The sequence below is a fragment of the Tauraco erythrolophus genome, chromosome 18 (assembly GCF_009769465.1).
Source record: "Tauraco erythrolophus isolate bTauEry1 chromosome 18, bTauEry1.pri, whole genome shotgun sequence".
Taxonomy (NCBI): domain Eukaryota; kingdom Metazoa; phylum Chordata; class Aves; order Musophagiformes; family Musophagidae; genus Tauraco; species Tauraco erythrolophus.
The window spans coordinates 15,365,141-15,381,730 of NC_141482.1; the positions used below are offsets into that span (position 1 = coordinate 15,365,141).

The 16,590-nt window shown below is 45.6% G+C and overlaps 1 protein-coding gene across 1 annotated transcript in view; it reads left to right on the forward strand.

Annotated features, from left to right (window-relative positions):
• The window catches only part of COL20A1 (collagen type XX alpha 1 chain), a 47,886-nt gene that overhangs the window by 19,457 nt on the left and 11,839 nt on the right, over positions 1 to 16,590 (forward strand). Inside the window, exons 18-27 of the mRNA XM_086622874.1 lie at positions 4,132 to 4,274; positions 4,926 to 5,055; positions 5,354 to 5,410; positions 8,190 to 8,228; positions 10,190 to 10,328; positions 12,054 to 12,196; positions 12,580 to 12,689; positions 13,448 to 13,606; positions 15,636 to 15,713; positions 16,366 to 16,452. Of these exons, the coding sequence (XP_086479000.1) occupies positions 4,132 to 4,274; positions 4,926 to 5,055; positions 5,354 to 5,410; positions 8,190 to 8,228; positions 10,190 to 10,328; positions 12,054 to 12,196; positions 12,580 to 12,689; positions 13,448 to 13,606; positions 15,636 to 15,713; positions 16,366 to 16,452 (1,085 nt within the window). The remainder of the gene's footprint in view (positions 1 to 4,131; positions 4,275 to 4,925; positions 5,056 to 5,353; positions 5,411 to 8,189; positions 8,229 to 10,189; positions 10,329 to 12,053; positions 12,197 to 12,579; positions 12,690 to 13,447; positions 13,607 to 15,635; positions 15,714 to 16,365; positions 16,453 to 16,590) is intronic.

Here is a 16,590-nt window from a genome sequence, read left to right on the forward strand (position 1 = left end):
GCCACAAACTTCTCAGGGCCAATATTTGCATGTGTAATCAATGCTTTTGATGGACATTCTTTCTTTTTAATGTTTAAAGTAAGAAGTGCCCGCATAGGAGAAGTGGCACAGGAGAAGGGGTGGATGATGATTGCCAGGAGGCAGTGCTGGTCTTGGGCAGTTCGGAGGAAACTTGTGGAAGCCAGCAAATAAAATAAGGCTTGTGCAATGGATGTATGGGAAGATGTGGCATTAGGCATAACTCTAGGAAATTCTGGGTTATGGTTATACTTCAAATTTTTACTGTTTCAGGCAAAAGCTACCATCTTGTACTGTGGTTAGGATGTCCAACAAGGTCAATCCACATGTCAGAGCTGGTGAATGGTAACCCATTCAGCTAGAGCATGGTGATATCTTATGTTATCTGAAAAACCTCAAACCCTTGGTTTGATTTTTATGAGTCCTCTCCACCCTAATTTTCATCATAAAATGAAATTCTGGGGGCTGAAACACCAATGAAAGCTACCTAATTCTCCTCAGGATGGCAGACTTCGGGGTGCAGCCTGGTGAATAACTGTCATCAGGCTGTGCTGAGCAAAACCAAAAGCACAAACAAAACTAAAAGCATGTGTTAGAGGATGTTGAGAAACCACTCTTACCTTCATCACCTTACCTTTTCTCTTTTCCTCTCTTGGCAGCATCCCCTTATATAGGAGTAGGTCAAGTCATTAAGTTTCTCTTAAAAATGCTATCTGCTATCACCTTACTTTTACATGAACCTGAAACCCAGCCAAAACCTGGTGCCAAAGGAGTGCTTTAGTTGTTGCAGAATGCATGGAGCAAGTGGAATTTTTTCAATTCTTAGTCTTGAGTAGGGAAAAAAAGGAAAAAGTTTAGGATCATTTTTCAGTTGCCCAGTTAAGCAAACCTTTCTCTGCAGACTTCCCAAGAGGCAGAGCAGCAACAAAAGCAGTCTGATGCATTTCCTACGGATAACGAAATTGTTGCCGTGTGCTTATCCACAGTTCTGATGTTTCTTCTTGTCTTTCTGCTATGTTTAGACTGAAGTCTTGTTTGGGTTAAGAGCTCTCCTTTCAGTACATGACTATAAATTGTCGAGTGTAACAAAGTCCTCATCCTTGACCAAAGGCTCGGTGCAGCCATCACTTGTCATATTAATAAACAGCCTTAGTGGTACTTCAAACATATCTAAACCTTTCATGCAAGCTGGTGGGAGTGCAGGAGATGCTCTTTGGCAGAGGAAGCTGCTGAGACACAGAGGTGTTGCTGAGCAGTGATCCTTGGAAGATGCTGGAAGGGGTGGCTTTTGATCCTGCTGAGAAGCAAACAGGGACCTCTCTTTTGTAGTGAGAGGAAGTTCTTTCATGCAGGCTGAGAAAAAGGAGCTTGAACAAAACAAAACAGTCACCTGTTTGTTCTGAAGGACAAGGATATTAAGGTCTCTCTCTGCCAGAGTTTCAAGATTGAAGCTCCGAGGCAGCGGGTGATGTGAATGAGCATTGGAGGACGTGTTAGCAGTCCGTGGTGGCACAGGGACTCTCCCCACAGCAAAAGGGCTGTGACATGACCCAGCAATCTGGATGCAAGAGCAGCACTTTAAGGTCTGTTGTATATGTAACTGAATTTCAGCAGAATAACAACTTATTCAGCCTGTCAGGTTAATTATGCTGTCACCATAAATGCTCAGGTGCTGCTCACCATCCTGGCCCAGCTTAGCTCAAATCCTACCCAGAAGTTTAAAGTGAGGTTGCGTTGTGTCCCAGGCTCAGTAGAGGAATGGTGACATGTTAAGCCACCATGTCCCAACTGTGTTTCCAAATCTTAGTTGTTTGCTAACATGGGCTTTTCCAGGCAGAGGGACAAATGGACCAGACTGCAATAGGGCAGCCCACGTAGTACGTTGGTCCATCAGATTAAGAACCACAGAGGTGAGGCCGTGAAAGGAGTCCCTCAGGTTAGGCAAGATGGGACAAGAATTAGTAAATGTGGACTCAGGAGGATCTTCTTCACAAATTTGGCAATGTTACCCCTCCCCATCCTTCCCATCTGTTCAGAAAGTGTCTCTTGGAAGCTTCTGCCACTGGGGCAGTGGCAGAAGAAGTGATGAGAAGTGCCTCATCCTCTTCGTGTGAAGAATGAAAGAGCAGTTTGGGTCGGAGCTGCTGCTGAAGCTGGGCTGAGCCACCCTGGCTGGCTTTGCACTGAAGTGGACCACGAAGTGGTTGTGTGCCTCGTTTCTCTAGCTAAGCTGTGCCAGAAGCATCTCCAGCCCGGGGCTCATAAATGTCTTCAAGTTCTTTATCCAGCTCTTCAATGAGCTCTTCCCACCAGAGCATACGTTGCAAACAAAAGGGATTGAAATGTGGGGAAGAAGCTTCAACCCATGGCAGTGAGGGGAAAAACATGGCTTATATAATCATTGCAGATTAATATTGTGATGGAGCAGAATCCAGGGTTTTACTCTTATTTGAAAAAATGCCTGTGATTCTGGTTAGACCCGAGAGCAAGCAGCCTGGGATTCCTCCTGCAGAGGAGCAGAGGTTCCAGAGGTAGTCGAAGGCACAGATGGTGTCCTCTGCGTCAGGGATGCTTCCTTCCTCCCGGACAGCTTCGGGAGGTGACCTTTCCCCTGGCTGTCAGATCCATGCCATCAAATCCTGCCGGGCCTGGGGGCTTTCCACTGTAAACCTGACTCAGAAGACTTTCCCTAACTTTCCCTTTGTTTGCTTAAACAGCATCTCCACTTCCCTCGGCTGAAGGAAATAGCCAATGTAGTCGGCAAATACGCAGACGTACAGCACAGCACTAATAAAGTGCTGTTCAAGTGACTTCACCTCCCACACTTGTTTTCTTCTCCGCTTTACCTGGCGGTGATGCACAGCAACAGCCTCCAGCCTGGTTCAGCTGCCAGCAAACTTGGTTCAGCTTCAGTAAAAGTAAGCTCCTTTTGTACGGAGAAGGGAAGGAGGATCAATGAAGATGCAAATGATCTTCGTTCAACCTGTGCTCTAAGGTCACCCGAGACTTTGCTGGGTGGGCAGAAGAGCCTTACAGGTGAAACTGCAGAATAGAAATCTCACAGCCTGGGTGTGTGTCCTTGACTGTCTCACCCACAATTTTTAGTCTGTTCTGACTAAAATGCATCCTTTTCTCTGTCCAAGACCTCTGTGTTTTCACACCAGCACGGGTTCAAGACCAGACACATGCACTTATGCAGAGCAAGATGCTGGTTGGAAACAAACTCCAGGAGCAGATGACCCCATGCTCTTGAGCCCCTTGTTTGAAGAGCAGATGGATTTATCCCACTCTGCCTTTATCTTGCTGACTCTGAGCCACTGCTCGGAGGAATCACTCCAGCATAACAGCCTCTGTTACCAGGTCCAGTTTGCTGCACAGCAGGACCCCAGGGAAAGAAATGCATTTAAATAATTAAAATTGGTCTCTGGCAAACCCTTTTCTGCCTGACAGCAGCTCAGCCCATCGGCTATTTGGGATACATCCATCCATCACAGTGCAGGGCCAGAAAAGGGAGAGCAGCTCAGGCACCGTACCTGCTCCCCTCCTCGAGGCCGTGGTGTTGGTGTAAGAAGTGCTAGACAAAGCTGTTGTGTGCTGGATGCTCTGGGGATTTTTAGAATAATTTTAAAACAGAAAGAAAAAGCTGGAAAATATTAAAAATGATGATGGATTTGCTTTGAAGTGTGATCCAGATTTGACCAGCAATCAAGATGTTTGTCCAGCCTGACCTCAGATCTTTGATGAAATTCAGTTGCAGTTTGGGTCTTTATGAAGGGTATCCTTTGGTGTTAGTCTGTGATGCATACAAAGGATCTCTTCTCCTTGTGCTTCCAGGACTCTTCCCTCCTTCCAGTATTTTTTTCCAGGTCCTAGGATTTGAATTGTTGAACGTTTGAGTCGTACTGTGCTGTACTTGGGCAATCCTCATCCCTCTGGGGTCTGTTTTCTCTCTTGCCTGGTTCCCAGGGTGACTACTTCTGCTCTGAGCATGGGCTAACAGTACAGCAGAGCACTGAAGCCTTCAGAAACGGGCTTGGAAGCGAGTGCTGCTGGCCCTGTTTGTAGACATCCCTACCTGCCTTTTACGCCGGTCACTTTTCATCCCTGCCGCAGATTCACGGAGCCCACCCACCAACCTCTTCATCGACTCCGAGACCCCCACCAGCCTCCAGGTCCACTGGACCCCCCCCGAGGGCCGCATACAGCACTACAAAATCACCTACAGCCCTGTTTCTGATGCCAGTGCTCAGCAAACAGTAAGTGTCCAGCTCATTTGTAGGTGGCAGACACTGGACCAGAGGGGCGTGGGGACAATTCCGTGCCCAGGGGAACTCTGCTCACTCCAGTATGGCTCACCGTAAGGTGAGCTGGTTTGCAGGAGTACAAAACCAAATCTCTTCCCCTGAGTTGCTGGATGTTGCTTTGTGAAAAGGACCTCCAGGCTTCTTTGTCATTAAGATATTTTTGTCCATCAAAGCCACTAATGATTCATCTTTCTCCCCTCCCTGAACTGGGGTGGGGAATTCTTGGAGGCAGAGAGGTAGAGGATAAACATACGGTCCCTCTGACTTAGGGACATTGAGCATTAACTTTTTAAAATGCAGATTTTCTGCTCAAACCCAGACTGGTTGCTGTGTTATGAGGCACTTTGGCTGCATTTGCATGGGGGATGTTGGGGGTCTTTACACAGAGAAATGCCCTTCCCCATGGCACAGCTAATCCGATGGCAATGCGTAGCCAGGCTTCCTTGGCTTGCTTTCACCGTTGCCTGGACTAAGCAGGGATATACCCTGAGTCCTGCCGTCCCAGGTCTCACCACTAAATCCCCTCTGTGTAGCCCCAGAGTACAAGAGCTGTTAACAGGAAACCTGCCCAAATGTTGGGCTTTTTTTTGCACCCCGCTGTAGATCATGGCTTCTGGCAAAAGCAGCAGCGTCACCCTGCAGTCGCTGCTGCCTGACCGAGCCTACAAGGTGATCCTTTCTGCCGTCCATTACACAGGAGAGAGCGAGAGCACGTCCACGACGGGACGGACGGGTAAGTGTTCCAGTCAGCACGAGCGTGTTCTCCATAACCTTCCATGCAACAGTCTTGAGGTGATCTCCACTGGGGCAGCGATGTCCTTGCTTGCACTGGGCTGTGGCCAAGGTCAGGGTTTTGGTCAGCAGGGTAGGCTACCAGCCTTGAAAAGGGGAAATCCTGCCCCAATTTCTGCACATTTCTGTGCATTATTTCAATTCCAGGATGACCGGGAAGCCAGCTGACCATCCGGGTCTTGAGCAAGGCATCGCTGTCCTGAAAACAGAGCTCATGTGTGCATTGTTTTCTCTTTCAGCTCCTGTGTTGTCTAAATTCCCTTCAATACGAGGATTCATTCCATCTAAAACAGAGGGTAAATCACCTCCTATGAAGTCTTGCTTTGTTTTTCGTTTTCTCTAACAAAGGGCACAGTGTGGGCTCTGCAGGACAGGCAGGAGTGGGTATGTCACGTCTTGACAGATGCCTCTGGGGACTGTCCAAGGAGAGCCAGAAACCACGTAACTTCTTAAAATCAGACTTGATTAGTAAAGAGACTGATAGTATTTTTAGAGGATTTCTGCACAACTCGACCAAAATGGAGCAAAGGGAATGATGACACGTTTTAAATTAAAGCTCCCTGTAAAGTCCCTTATTAAAATTAATGAGCGTATGTTCTCGTAGCTGATATAAAGCAAACTATGAAATGGATTAGTGAGAAATGTTGAATTAACAGGGTTATTAAAAGTTGTTAAGAAGTAAATATTAGAATACGGATACTGTGGCAGTGCTGGCTTTTCCTGTCGGTTTGAAATGATTCTAAACAAAACTTCAGGTTTAAAATTTATTGAGGAAAGCCAAGAAACAGATTAGTTGAGAAAATTTTAGTTTATGCCCAACAAAGAACATACTGGTCTAAGTTTTCAAGTGGCTTATTGAAGAAAACTCCTGGTGTTCAGACCACAGTGGAAAAGTCCTATGAACTTTTAAACAGAAAACAATCCTCCCATAAGGTTGATGAGTCAGCTTGTGGAATTTAATATAGCTGTTTGGCTATGATGTTAGAGAAGACAATAGAAAACTATTAAATTCTTAGTGTTTTATAAAGTAACTTTTGTGAAGAAGTGGAGATGATATGTAGTAATACTGGAAAAACTGTTGGGTGTGCAGTAAAAGACTCCAATATTGATAGTGTGACGGAATTATTGGATGAAATGGTCTGACATTGCAGGAGTGAATGTTTATTGCACAGTGAAGAACTGCATTTGGCTGGGACTTGGGGAGAAAAACAAAAAACAAAGAGAACAAAAAGACAGCAGGAATCCCAGGCTGGAAATTCTAGGAAAAAAATCTTCAAAGTAGAAGTGCAAACTGCCAGTGTCAGGGGTCCTTACCCTGACTCTGATAGGCTTTGACTAAGCTGAGCATTGCCAGATCAAAGAGCTGGGAGCAATCCAAGCACATCCAGCCTGGGAAGGAGGTGAGAACTGCCAGGGATGTCAGCAAGAGGGACACTGGGGTCTGGGCAAGGGTTGGGAAGAGCTCCCTGACTCCCAGGCAAGACAGTCAGATACCTGGTAAATGGGCAAGTTTACAGCCTGCTTACGTGACTTGGGCAGAATTTCTTTTTTTTTTTTTTTTTTTTTCTTCATCGTGCTTCAATTCTGAGCAATGCTTCACCTTTGGAAAGCTGGTTGGTTTCTGGAAGGGGAAGGGAAAGAGCCGTGCAGAGTTTGTAGACATAAGTCAGATCATCCTGGATGCAGAACATTGCTCCGCAACCAGGGGCTGGTCAAGCTCACAGAGATGATTTTGAGGCTCAAGTTTCAGTAACTAATTTCTTAACTGATTTCCATAGGTATAATAGTTTTATACCCAATTCTACAGGAATTATGGTATATACGTATAAAACTGTGCATCAGGTTGAATAATAGAGGTTATGTGAGTCTTTGTGGTTTAACTCCTGCCTTTAGCAGTCCGATGCCCTTCAAAGTCACAGGTTTGGTTGCCCTTTCTTTGATATATGTCTTGATCATGAAGAATGGCATTGAAACTCCTAGAGACTTAGGAATCTCAAGTGCCTTGGGGAGGGTGAGTCACCTCCTTCAGATTTCTTTACACATTTTACAAAAGTTAGGTACGGAAAATTGGAAGCCCTGATTTTCTGATGAGTTATGAAATGGCATTGATGCAAGAACAGCAATAGCAGAGCTTTAACGAAGCCTCGATATAATGATTTGCTGGATTCTATTATACTGATGACCTAGAAAACCATTTATGAAATAGCCCATCTTGTCAAGTGTCCTTGATTTTCAGGGACGTTTCTCATTTTGCGTCAAGCATTCCCTTTGTCCCAGCTCCATCTGGCATCCATGGCCTGGGATTTACATGGCAGCAGATAATTGAAAGTAGCATTCGTGTGCTGTTTTCTAAAACAGCCCCTTACCTGAGCCTTTTAAATGGAGGGTGCTCATAACCATGGTGCCTCGTGTTCCAGCATCACATCCCAGGCTCTTCTCCTTTGGTTTTGCTTTCTGTCCTGTGGCATCTTAGAGGATTCATTGAAGGGAATTTCTGAAAGGCAAACTGCAAAACTTTGCCAAGACTCTCTGTTTTTCCCCAAAGAGTTCAAAAGCCAAAATCTCAGGTTGAGATATATGTTTTTGCTGTGTGTATTTTGAGTTTCAGGTACAAAATTTGGAACTGCAGATATCTGTCTTTATTTTACAAGACCATTAAGACGCATGTTGCAGTAAAAGCACTGTTTTAAAAAAATAGATTAGTGGTTTGATGTCTGTTTTTAAAGAGAAACTTGGAGAACATGATGCTCCCTTGTACTTCATATTGTAAGGTGCCAGGTGAGTTAGTCAAAAGAAAGTGATCATGTTTGATGATGAAAGACAGTATTTTTATTTTTGTGGTGGGCAAGCCAAGAAATAACCTTTATGTCTGCATAAACGTAAATCCTCTCTCTCTTTCCATACATACATAAACAAGGTTAAAGGCCAGGCTCTGAATTAAGCTGTAGAATATTCTAAGTTTTGATGTGTTTTTCCATTGCTCTGCCTAGAGGAACGGTGTTCAATTTGCTTCCATAATCCCCCCCCCTTTTTTTTTTTCCCTAACAGTTTTTCCCTTTTATTCTCTCCCCACAGCCTGCCCCACCATCAGCTCTACCGAAGGCTCCATCCGAGGTACAGTAGCATGTCGAGTCCCAGTGGTGCTGGGCTGTGAATGTGGAAATGCTGCCTGGTCTTGGCTTTTGAGAAATGCACAAGAGCTGAGCAGGGGGGAAATGGTTTCCCTGTCCTGAGGGAAAAGGGGGAAGTCTGAGAACCGAAACAGGAAAATATCCTTTATCAGGCAGAAGAATGTTCTGCACTAGCTGAATTGATATGCCCTTGCTGTTCCACCAACTCGTGTTCTTGGCTGTTAGTGGTTAATGCTGGGATGTTCACTGGCCTTAAGCAAGCTAGGCTTCAAGCAGCTGTTGAATTTCAAGAGGATTTCAACTCCTAACTCATGCAGGCTCCTTAAGAAAAACTCTCAGTCTGTTGCAAGATCGCCTTCGCATCCTTTGGAGGAGGTATAGATACCCAAAGAGCTCTCTGCAGTCAGGCTCCGGACTTTGCCAGGGTAGCAAGTTCCCATTTCTCCTGTCTATGTCATCACCTCTGCTCATGCTGTTGGGGTTGCTGTGTCTATTTGTTACTTAGCAAGCAATTAGTCCTGCTTATAAAGTGATATCACCTCCTTCCCAGAGACCTTTGTGATGCGGGTGAGACTGGGAAACTGACTTCGTTTCTCAGCTCCGTTGCTACCCCGTGGCTGAGTCACTTCATCTTTGCTTCACTCCCACCCTTGACCCTCGAGGCTCTCAGGGATGTGCATCCCCCTCCCCGGGAGGCTTTCAGTGTTGTTGCCCTGGCTATGGATGCAGAAGCCAAAGCAATTGAATGATAAAGCCACAACAAATGTTGGCCTCTCCTTCTCCTTCTTGACAAAGGTGGCAGGATTAGCCCTTTTCTGTAGCAGCTCACTGAAACCATTACATGGCAGATTCCCGGTATGATAATAATATGAGCATATTACAACATGTTTGTAATTGTGACTCAAGCTTGATTTTCAGTCTTTACATTACAATATTTCCTGCGTGTTTTAAAGGAAGTTCCAGCACCAGAAGCTCCATTTCAGAGATAAATGGCTCTCAAATAGGCCATTTCTTTTGGCAAACTCCCTAGTACTGTTGGAAAATGAAAAAGAAAAAGGAAAGAAAAAAGCACCCTGGGCCAACCCCCAGGCGAAATAACAACTCAAGCCAAGAAACTGCAGAAGATTGTGACCGGTGAAAGGGTGAGGGAATCCAGACTGGAGAGACCGCATTGTAATGAAGTTGTAGCTTTTCCATGTGCTGAAGAAAGAATGTTCTCCTTCATCCCAGCCTGCTGCAAACCCAGATAAACTAAAAAAAGAATCCTGACTGCAAGATCTTGTCTTACTGAACAGAAAACTGAAATGAGAAAATGATTTGGAGCTTTAATGATGAGCTGGGAGAGTGAGATGAAGCTGCACGAGCCAGGGAGGGGATGTCAGAGAGGAATCTCTGTAGACCACACAAGGCAGGTCACCCCGTGTGTCTCGTGAGAACAGAGAGAAATGAAATGCTCATATTTCAAAGTTCTTTCCTAATTTTTCTGGCTCTTACATATAAGGCATTTCAGAGCAGAAATAATTCTCTCCTTGCTAGCAATTACTGGACTGATTCCATGTCTTTTGAAGACAAATTTTTTGCATCTAGTTGAAAAGGAGGAATTGTTGGAGTAACTTCTCTCTCCTTTGTTTTTCATTCTGGAGATTTGAAAACAGAGTTGTGAAAGTCTCCATCTTTAGTCTACTCTTCTCCAAGAGGAAGAGATTACGGCAGGTGTGTGCAGAGGGTGCAGATACAAATTGTTTTCCTTGGCTGCCCCTTGGGGAGTACACTCCAGGTTTCCAATGACTTGCACAGCCGTGCTGGTGTCCGTGTTGCTATGGCGTTTTCTCCTGTTGCCTTCTCCATGCTGGCTAGAGGCTCATTCTACCTAATCTACAATCACATTTTTTTTTACACTCATTTCTAACCACTTATTAGTCTGTTTTTCTTTGTCTGTTCCAGGATTTGATATGATGGAAGCTTTTGGCTTAGTAGAGAAGGAATACGCTTCCATTAAAGGCGTAGCCATGGAGCCATTCGTATTCAGCGGTTCCCGTACCTTCACCCTGTTCAGAGACACTCAGCTCACCCTGAGGACCAGGTGGGACCAGAGCTGTGACCGGTGTCATCCTCATCATCGGTCTCATGCATACACATTACCTCTGCTCACAGCAAATTTCATTTTTTCCGCTGATTTGTGGATGAATGATGCAGCCGCGCTGGCAACTTCAAAATTATAAAGATGATGAGCTAAATCGAATCACAGGTAGACTGCAAAGAATGCCAGAGTATTTTTCCTTAATAAACTAAGAAATTAACCTATGACTTTCCTCAAGATGAGCATGGAATATGTCATGCAGAAGTGAAGGGGACACAATAGGGATATTAATTATATTTTTTATGCAGCCAAACACTTTCACAGCGAGGTTTTTCCTTTCTACTAAATCACTTTTTCCAGCAGTACTAGTTGCTGTGGTGGACATAAGGATCATGTCGTGTGTAGACACTGCACCATTCTTTAGGCATTCAGTCCACAATCACGTACTCTTCAGTGACAGAGGTTTGAGGTCACATTTACATCTTCAATCCCTTCTCCCAGCATCTCTGGTTTGGAGACAGATCTTTGCTTTAGAAAATATTTGTCTCAGCTGCTTTCTGCAGCTTGGTCTTTATTGAAGAGAGGGAATAACCATTGACTTTGGGTTGTGACTTGACCCCGTTTTGTTGCATATGAGGTTCCTCTGCGGGGTCCCAAGTGGACCAGGCAGCTCCCATGACCTCATTCGTTTTTATATGATTATAAATCAGGAATGATCTGACTCCTAACATTTAGTGCTACTTTGTTTAAAGCCTAATTACTGAGGCACTGGCTCAGTTTAATCTTAGTTAAAGAAGCAAAGCTTCTTAGAGTAAACAGAGTGGGAGAGATCCAGGGAACTCTTTGGTTTAAATACTCGGAAAAATATGGGCAAATCCTTTTGCTGGGCTGGTACATATGCCTTTCAAGGACATTACTCCCTCAGAAATGGACAGAGAAATAAGAACCTGACATTACTTATGAATCAGTCCTGAAAAGATGCTTGATGAGTTGTGTATATGCCCATGCAAATGTGTCCTGTTTCAGATTACAGATGTATTTCGGGCATAACCAATTTGACCTTCCTCATTGCCTCGTATCCTCCAGCTGCTGCTCCTGCCCCGTGTGCTCTGACGGGTTTGGGAGCTGGGTCATGCCAGCAGCTGCTGACGGGCATCGCTGCCTTGTCAGAAGTCCCAGCCCTGAGCCCAGATTTTGCAGCTGGGACGTGGGGACGTGGAGGGGGCTTTCTGTGGGCTCTGTGCTTATCCCTGAGAGACACTTAAACAATTTCTACCAACGCTTAAAGTTTTACCCCATGCAGGATGTCCACTCCTCCTTCTGAAGAGGAGGCTTGCGGGACTGTTTTGGAGCCTGGCAGGGATGGTTTGTAAGCTACCACTGGGCTCTATTTTGAAAAGTTCTAAGGCTGCACTCGCTGTGTCTTGGCATTCCCTGGGGCAGCTCTGGCAGTGATGGACTGACACTGAGGGCTCCACCTGGGTCTCGCCCGTGGCCCTCAGGGAAGGTCCTCAGGGGCTCATCGCTCAGCACAGACTTCAACAGCCTGAGAGTGATGCACAAAACAAGGGCCAGGCTCTCTCCTGACGTATCGTGTTCAGCTCCCTTGGGTGAAGCTTTTCCAGGCCATCCTGCCCAAGAGACACAGTGGATGAGCCCTGTCTGTGGAATGTTGCCTGCTGGCTTTAGCTGCTTTAAGCCACTGATACTGGGCTTGTCTCATTCCAGTGACCTCCACCTCTTTGCAATCCCACCCGAGCACACCATCAGCATCCTCCTGCGCCTCCTGCCCGAGTCCCCCAAGGAGCCCTTCGCTGTCTGGCAAATAACAGACGAGGACTTCCAGCCCCTCCTTGGTGTTAACCTTGACCGTAAGGTTTCTTGTTGAATACGTTAAATTCAGGTATTTGCATACATTTCTGTGAACAGCAGAATTCATGTTGGCATTCACTTGGAAAGTTTTAACGTCTGTTATACAGCAGCAGTTTTTTGGGAAGCTTTGTTTTTGCTGCCAACCTCACATTTTAAGTACTGCCTAGTGCAATTGAAAGATGTATTTTCATTTTTATTCTGCTTGTAACATATTCTTTAGTTTTATGTATTCTTTTTCTTTTCTACTCTTTAGAAGTATTTCATTATAACCTATAAAGTCTTTCACCACGTTTAAGCTTATTTATTTTGTATTGTTCAGTATATGGGTGAAATCAATTTCTCTTTTAATTCTAAGCTGTTATTTGTCCTGTTTTCCCTGTAGCCAGTAAGAAATCCTTGACCTATTTCAATCATGACTACAAGGCTGATTTACAGGAGGTCTCCTTTGACCAGCAGGAAGTGAAGAAGATATTCTATGGGAGCTTTCATAAGGTCCTTATCAAGAGAAGGAGAAATGTGGCTCATGATCTCACTCCAGTCTGGGAGTATTATGCCATCAATGTGTATTGTTCAAAATGAGGAGTGATTATACAAGTGTTTTGCATCCAAATTGCTAGGGAACTGGCAAACATATTTGATATGCCCAAGTTTATATATTAAGGTTCCTCCAGTGTTCAAAATACAATTTCCACACATTGATTGCTTCCCTTTCCCCTCCCAGAAAATCCAAAACTGAGAGGTTTTTTAGGTCTAAATGACTAGAAAAAATTGGAAAATCAAACTTTTTTTTTTAGAATTTGGGATTTTGGTGATGATTTTGTGCTGGAAGGAGGGGAAAAAATAACCTAGCCTTGTGAGAAAGCCACCTTATTACTCATTACAGAGTTATGTTTGGCCATCTCTGTCCTCAGAGCAAAGGTATTCCACCCAAATGAGCAATGAGCACTTTCTATGAGTATCCGTAGGCAGTTTCATTATTCAGCTAGTTCTGAAACCTGAATTATTTAATACGACAGCTCCAGAAAGGCTTCTTCCAAGGAGAGGTGTGGGGGAACGTCAGGGAAAAGTGCAGTGTTAACACAGCATGTACTGAAACTTATTCCTGAGCCCCCTTGATCCATCTGCTCATTAAAAACCCGCCACCAGTAACAGCAGCAGTCAGGGAATGGGGCAGAAGGCATCATTGTCTTTAAAAGACCCCCTCATCTCCCCATGGAGGTCCAACCCGCCTCTTTCCACCTGCTGCCCAGGTGCACGTGGCCGTGAGCCACTTCAAGATCAAACTCTATCTGGACTGTAAGAAAATAGCAGAGAAACCTATCAACACCGTCGGCCCCGTCTCCACCGCCGGCTTCATCATGCTGGGAAAAGTGACGAGGACCAGAGGACCCCGGAGCGGCTCCGCGTCGGTGAGTCCCCAACGGCACGTGCTGTCGGAGAGTTGGAGGGGCTTAAATTTGGAGCTGGCTGGGGTGGGCAGATGGAGAACAGTGCCTTCTCACACTGTTCTTGCTCTGAATGCCTCCAAACGCTGCTGTGACACGTGGTCGTGTCCTGATCCCACTGATCTCTGCCGTTTTAATGAGCTTTCCCAGCGCAGTGTTTCTCCCCATCACCCTCCCACCTCCGCCTGAGCTCTGTGATCGGAGGCAGCAGAGTGAGCGTGTCCCGAGGTGCCTTCAGCTGGCTGCATCTCCCGGGAACCACCAAAGCACAGACCCTGCACTAACAGGCTGAAGCAGATAGGAAGGTTTGGGAATTGCTTCTGCAATGGAAGACTGTGCACATCAATCCCCTCCCAGTGATACTGGGAAATGCCAGTGACGGAAGGCAGCAGGGCTGGAAGTGCCTCCGTCTCCAGCGTGTTGGGTTTGCCTATCTGCATGCAGATGCTAGGAAAATACTCTTCAGTATAGAGGCTCTTTGTCAGCAGTTACTTGAAAAAAAAAAAAAAAAACAACGCAAACGTTCGGTGCCAGCCTGCGGGTATGTCCTCGCTGCATGGCACGGCACTGCGGAGAGCCCACTCCCCACGAGAGGAAAGAATAAGGGAAAGTGTGGACTTGGTGCAGTGCCCTGTGACAGCCCAGCACATGGTCCTAAGGGCAAAACCACCCACGTATGCCATCACCTGGCAGTCTGCTGCTGTACTCACTCCATGAAACTCAAGTGTTAAACGTGCAGAACAAGGGGCGAGTTCATCACTCACGATGTGCTAGCAGGACTTGGGTGAAGCTTTTACTCCTTGGCTCTGCTTCTAGATCTAGAAGTCCAGGGGAAAACAGTGAATCAGTTAATTTACAACTTGCCTTGCCTCAAAGCAGCACAATAAAACCTTTTTGTTCCGTGTGCCTCCCCAGCTGCAAACAGAGAAGCAGAATCTGGGATATTCCAGGGAAAAAGCAGACATTGGAATTGCCTGTAAGATGTGGGGTCAGCTGTATAACAAACCAGGGGACAATAGTATTCAAGCAGTATTTACTTATTTCCTGAATAAATTCCGTGTCAATTTGGTCACAAACCTGTGGGCAACAAGGCAGGAATCTGTGCTCTCCTTATCCCTCCCAAATTCTCCCTGCCAGCAGCGCAGTGAGACAGCCCTAGCCAAGTAACGACCCGCTTTGTGCCATCCCTGCTCCCATTGCCTTTCCAGCAAAGCTTCACGTCTTCCACAGCTCTGCTGCCCTTGAGAACACAGAGCATCTCATTACTGGTTATCGTGGAACCTCATTTAATTTAAGATGTCTTTAAATGCCACTTGGTCTACGGGGCTCATCTATATCTGTATGCTGCGTGTCGCGCTCCCTGGGCTGTACAACTTGCTTGTTGTTAAATGCATGGAGTGGAAGGAAAAAAAAAAAAAAAAGATGAGAAATGGTATCAGGGAAAGAAAAAAAAAATATCTCTGCCTCATTATTTTGGTTTGGCTTTGTGCAGTGTGTGTTCCTGTGTTAATCAGAACAGGAAGATGTGGCAGTTGCGAAGGATGTGGAGAGAGAGACAGGTTGGAGTTTCTTGGGAGGGGATCACATCTGTCCTGGGAAAGGCTGCTGCCACGTTTGCTCTTATCTCCATGCCCCTAAGGGGGAGCAAAGCAAAGTTTTCTTTTCATCTTTTGGTGATGCTGAAGCCCAATTGCTTGAGAACCTGCCTGCTGTTGCAGGGTTGCGAGTAAATTAGAGATTTGGCTTTTGCTGATGTGAAGCTGCTTGTTGACTTGCATAGCAAGACACAGAGACCTGTGGGCTGGTGAAACACCAAATGGCTGGGGGAACTTTTCATCTTATGTCTTTTTTTGGCACAATTATAGTCAGGACCACATGCAGGAGTCCTGTCAAATCATCACTGATGATTATTTTTAGCACTTGAACGTCGTGAGGTTTGGTGATGGACGGTGTGTGCCAATGCTACTTTCTTGTCAAACTCTTTTTTCCGCAGTTCCAGCTGCAATCTCTGCAGATCCTGTGCAGCAGTGTGGGGGCAGAGGGAGACCGATGCTGTGACCTCCCTGCACTGGTAAGACAAGAGGGACCACTCTGCTAATTGAGCAGGGGATGAGCTAATGAAGCTGGAGATTATGGAACAAGTCCATGGCACAGAAGTGACACTGCAAATGATTTTGGTAGACTCAAGAGGGAAACCATTATTTATTTTTTTTCCTTTTCTCCTGGGAATAATGTCTATATGTTTCTTGGCGAAGTGAACAAAACTGTGTTTGCTTCAAAAGGAAAGAAAATTCCAAATCCTGCTGCAGTGTATATCCCTCCTGTCATGACGTCATCTGTGGCAGCAGCCCTGAGAGTCCTACGGCTTTGCTGCCACCTCAGCCCTGAGTCACAACACCCCCCTGCTCCTCCTTTCAAGTTTTCTTCTCAACACAGAAAGTTGTTTTGTGGGGTGTATAAATAATTAGCAAGGAGAAAATTATCTTCCAGTATGTGTTATGCAAATTTCAGGCAGGGCTGGTTCACATTTTTTTGTCTAAACTTGTTATTTGACAGAAAAATAAAGCACTCAATTGCTCACAAAACGTCTCAGTGGAGTAGAGGAAACTTCTACTTTTCTCCAACTAAAAGACTGAATTTTGAAACACTGAAAATGTTGCCTGTGATCCATCTCACTCCTGCTACGCATCTGCTCATGCCACTTTGGCTTGCTTTTGTTTCAGAGGGACGAGGAGACCTGCCCTACCTTAGCTCCTGCCTGCTCTTGTACTTCTGGCCGCCCGGGCTTGCCAGGACCTCCGGGGCCTCCTGTAAGTTCACCCTTCGACACAGTATAATGCATAAACTGGTGTTGCTTCGTGTTGTTTGGGCACACCAGGCATGAGGATAACGCTCCTGGGGCTCCATGAGAGTTTAGAATCATGGAAACACTTCAGTTGGAAAAGTCT